The following is a 3,992-nucleotide window of genomic DNA, read 5'->3' on the forward strand; positions in this document are numbered from 1 at the left end:
CCACACCCAGCTAAATTTATTTGTAATTTTTGTAGAGATAGGGTTTTGCCATGTTGCCCAGGCTGTTCTGGAGCTGCTAGGCTCAAGTGACCCACCCACCTCGGCCTCCCAAAGCGATGGGATTACAGGCGTGAGCCACTGCACCTGGCCTTGTACCAAGCACTTCCACATACATCACTGAGCTCATTTATGTCATAATTCTGAAAGGAGAGGTCAAAAATATGCAAGCTGCAGGATTTTCCCCAGGTCCTCTTACTTTACTTCTAGTGCTCGTCCACCAAATCATGGTTACTTCTGTGTTGTAAATATGTAAATACAAAAGAAGCTTTTTATTTCAAAACACCAGTGGTAAAAAAGAAGTTATAGAGCTTTTCTCTGAAAATCATGAGATTATCTGCTATTGTAGTAGCTTCTGTTTCCTCTTTACAGTGTTTGAAACAGAAATAAGCATGAAACGGGAAAATACACTGAAGTACTTTTCTAAGAACAAAACAGTTATCAACAAATCATCACTAAGTTTCTCTTATGGCATATCATTGTTTTCAAAGCTCTTTGTGCTGAAATGAGATGCTACTTGGAGTAAACTGTTATGCCCCCAAAAGTAAGGGGTATGGCAGCTGAAGTATGGCCTCCGAACTGGCTATACATTTCATCCTTACTACCAGTAGAAATAATAATCTAACCTCTCCATTAATATATTAGAAAGATGAAATCATGTCTGAAAGCTGGAATGTCAGTTGTTAGCAAGGGTTTTGAGATTGTGGAAAGATCATTAATTCCTATGAATAATAACAAATGTTTCTCCTTTGGATAAGGCCACTGTGAAAGTCACTACTTGACCCTTGCACACAAATGAGGTTGAATTAAGAAAATGACGTTATACAATGGGCCAAAAATTCCAGAACCACTGTCGCCACCCCCAAATATGTGTGTGTGTGTGTTTCAAAAATCCATACAAAAATTAGCCAGGTGTGATGTCAGGTGCCTGTAATCCCAGCTACCTGGGAGGCTGAGGCCGAGAACTGCTTGACCCTGGGAGGTGGATGTTGCAGTTGAGCTGAGATTGTGCCACTGCACTCCAGCCTGGGCAACAGAGCAAGACCCTGTGTCACTCCATCTCAAAAAATAAAAATAAAAATAATGCACCTGATATGCAAAATTAAAATGTTCATGTCAAATATATGTGAATGTTTCATATGAACTGATCTTAGCACATTGTAATGATCTATTTTGGAAATTTCAATTGCTGCATGTGGGTAGCTCACATTGGCTATCTTAATGGGTCAATTCAATGTCACATCACAGTACAAGATACTCACCGTTCTCTTACTCCTTGGTTATGTGAGTGACCGATAATTTCCCACAGGTTCTGTGTACCATCCTAAATCATAGGACAATAATATTAACCTATATTTAATGAACACATCTAAACCCAAACCAATAACTTATCACTGTAGTAAAAATATACAACAGGAATTATGAGATGGCTTCCCCAGTGTAAAGTGCTGTGTGCTCCATCATTCTCTAGGTGACTATATTTCTCTAGTCCGGTTCTCTGGAAACAATGAGAGTACTCTCTCTCCGCTCTTCTCTAGTACAGCTAGTGCTCGGCTTACAATCACAATTGGTTCCAACAGACCGGTCGTAACACGATTTGGTCGTAAGTTGAGTAGGCTATATGTACAGTACTGTGAAATGATGTTATAAAAATCTTTAAGTCATATTTTATCATAATTTTATTTCATTATTGTTATATATCATAATTTTCTTTGTTCATTTTATGCCATTTGTATCATCTCTACACCATTTTGTTTCTTATTTTTACATTCGTCAGGTTTAAGTAAAACACTGCATTACCAGTACAACTGGAGCAGTCATGGCTAGCCATTGTGGTTGTAAAGTCGAATGGTCGTAAGTTGCACAGGTCATAAGTCGATCAATACCTGTACCTACTTTTCATGTGCAAAGATATGGACCCTAGTGGTTAATAATGCCTAAGACCACCAACACCTGATGGTTTGCTCATACTATAAATGAAACTGTTCTCCAAATAATATTAACATCTATGTTTGTCTATCACATTGCCTCAATGTTCGTGTGATGCTATAAAACTTAGAAGGTCTATAAGGATGTTTTTGCTTTTTTCCATATAAAAAATGGCTCAACACAGATACAGATGATTATAGGTAGACAGGGGTCGTATTGTGAAATTTGTTTCTCTAAGGGACTTATTTCACTTCAAATTTGAAATTATTCTCGTTTTAAATGTAACAAATGATAAACCTTATAGAATGATAACACAACTATACATGTTATAAAGGCACAGCGTATATCAAATGATGAACCAATCATTTTGTGTTGAGGTTGGTATTATTTTTTACTGAGACTTCAATTCTCAGTAAATGAGAACAGTTTTTACACAGAGGGGCCATGCCCTAACACCACCACATACTGGGGTTGTCCTCATACTGTGAGGTTCTGCCCATGCCAAGCCAGAATGAGAATTTCATTCCTCACACTGTTCTCAGTACTTGTTTGTATTCCATAATATCCCCCTAAAAGTTCATTTTTATGCTGTTTGTTCTCTTATATTTAATACATGTATCAAAAAGTTATCTTCATTTTTAAAATAAAATTGTATACTATCTTTTAATCTATGTCCCTATAAAATAATCTTGGTCCATATACTTTTGTTATTACAGGCAGATCAGGACAAAATTCCTCTCTCTGGAATAAATGCTATGACCACTCCTCTTTCAGCATTATTTTTCTTAAATTATTTTTTAAACAGAAATTTATGTAACTTACATTAACCAAATTTCTTTTCAAAGTCACCACATTTAAGTTAAAAATATTTACCTTCTGTTGTCAAGAATTCTCTGAATATAAAATTTTTTTAAAAAAACTTTAGAAGAAATTAAAAATGTCTACATGTTACTAATCTAAAAATACAGGCTCTGGGTTTATATGGTGTTAACATGTCTTCCAAATTTTAAGGAATATGTATTTAAATGCCATGCCCTTTGATTTCAAATTTAGAAGGTATTTCAACCTTTTGGCTGGGCATGGTGGCTCATGCCTATAATCTCAGCATTTTGGGAGGCTGAGGTAGGAGGATCACTTAAGTCCAGGCATTTGAGTCCAGCCTGGGCAACACGGTGAACCCCATCTCTACAAAAAATTACAAAAATTGGCCAGGCATGGTGGCACCACCTGTAGTCCCAGCTACATGAGAGGCTGAGATAGGAGGATTGCTAGAGCTGGAAAAATTGAGGCTGCAGAAAGTAAAGTGTTGAGGCTAACAGATGATAAATATTTTTCACTTAAAAGAGATATTGGTTACATTGAAACGACATTTGTATAAATAAATTTCAATTAAAAATAATTTTAAGTGAGTCTTGTTAACACTCCTGTACTCCAGCCTGGGCAATAGAGCAAAACCTGTCCAAAGAAAGAAAGAGGAAGGAGGGAGGGAAGGAAGGAAAAAAGGAAAAAAGAAAGGAAGGAAGGAAGCAGAAGGGGAAGGAAAAGAGGAAGGGGAAGGGGAATGGAAGGAGAAGGGAAGGGGAAGGAGAAGAGGAAAGGAAGGGGAAGGGAAGGGGGAGGGAGAGAGAAAAAGAAAGGAAGGAAGGAAAGAGAAAGAAAGAGAAAGAAGGAAGAAAAGGAAGAAAAATGGAAGGAAAAAAAGAAAATGTTTCAAGTTTTACAGTAGCAAAGCCACAATGTAACGAATAAACAACAGAATCAAAACAAAAAAGGATTCTACAAACCAATCTAACCAACAAGAGTTATAGACTTCTGATTCAAATATCAAACAGCAATTTCAATAATAACAGGGTATGAAAACCCCACAAAGGTCAGGTAGGATGTATTATACTTCAATGAAATTATGAGTTGAGAGTAGTAAATCTATCAATCTAATCAAACAAATTGAAGAATTATGAGGAAATTGTACTGCTAATGTATTATTTGGTAAGCTATTCAGTGGAACA

At 36.6% G+C, this 3,992-nt stretch overlaps 1 protein-coding gene across 1 annotated transcript in view; it reads right to left on the minus strand.

Annotated features, from left to right (window-relative positions):
• LOC108291761 (coiled-coil domain-containing protein 144A-like) overlaps positions 1–1,929 on the minus strand; it is a 43,550-nt gene extending 41,621 nt beyond the window's left edge. Inside the window, 2 exon segments of the mRNA XM_037732684.1 lie at positions 1,320–1,381; positions 1,858–1,929. Of these exon segments, the coding sequence (XP_037588612.1) occupies positions 1,320–1,381; positions 1,858–1,929 (134 nt within the window).
• Between the last annotated feature and the right edge of the window lie 2,063 nt (positions 1,930–3,992).

This window comes from Cebus imitator, unplaced genomic scaffold (genome assembly GCF_001604975.1).
Source record: "Cebus imitator isolate Cc_AM_T3 unplaced genomic scaffold, Cebus_imitator-1.0 Scaffold464, whole genome shotgun sequence".
Taxonomy (NCBI): domain Eukaryota; kingdom Metazoa; phylum Chordata; class Mammalia; order Primates; family Cebidae; genus Cebus; species Cebus imitator.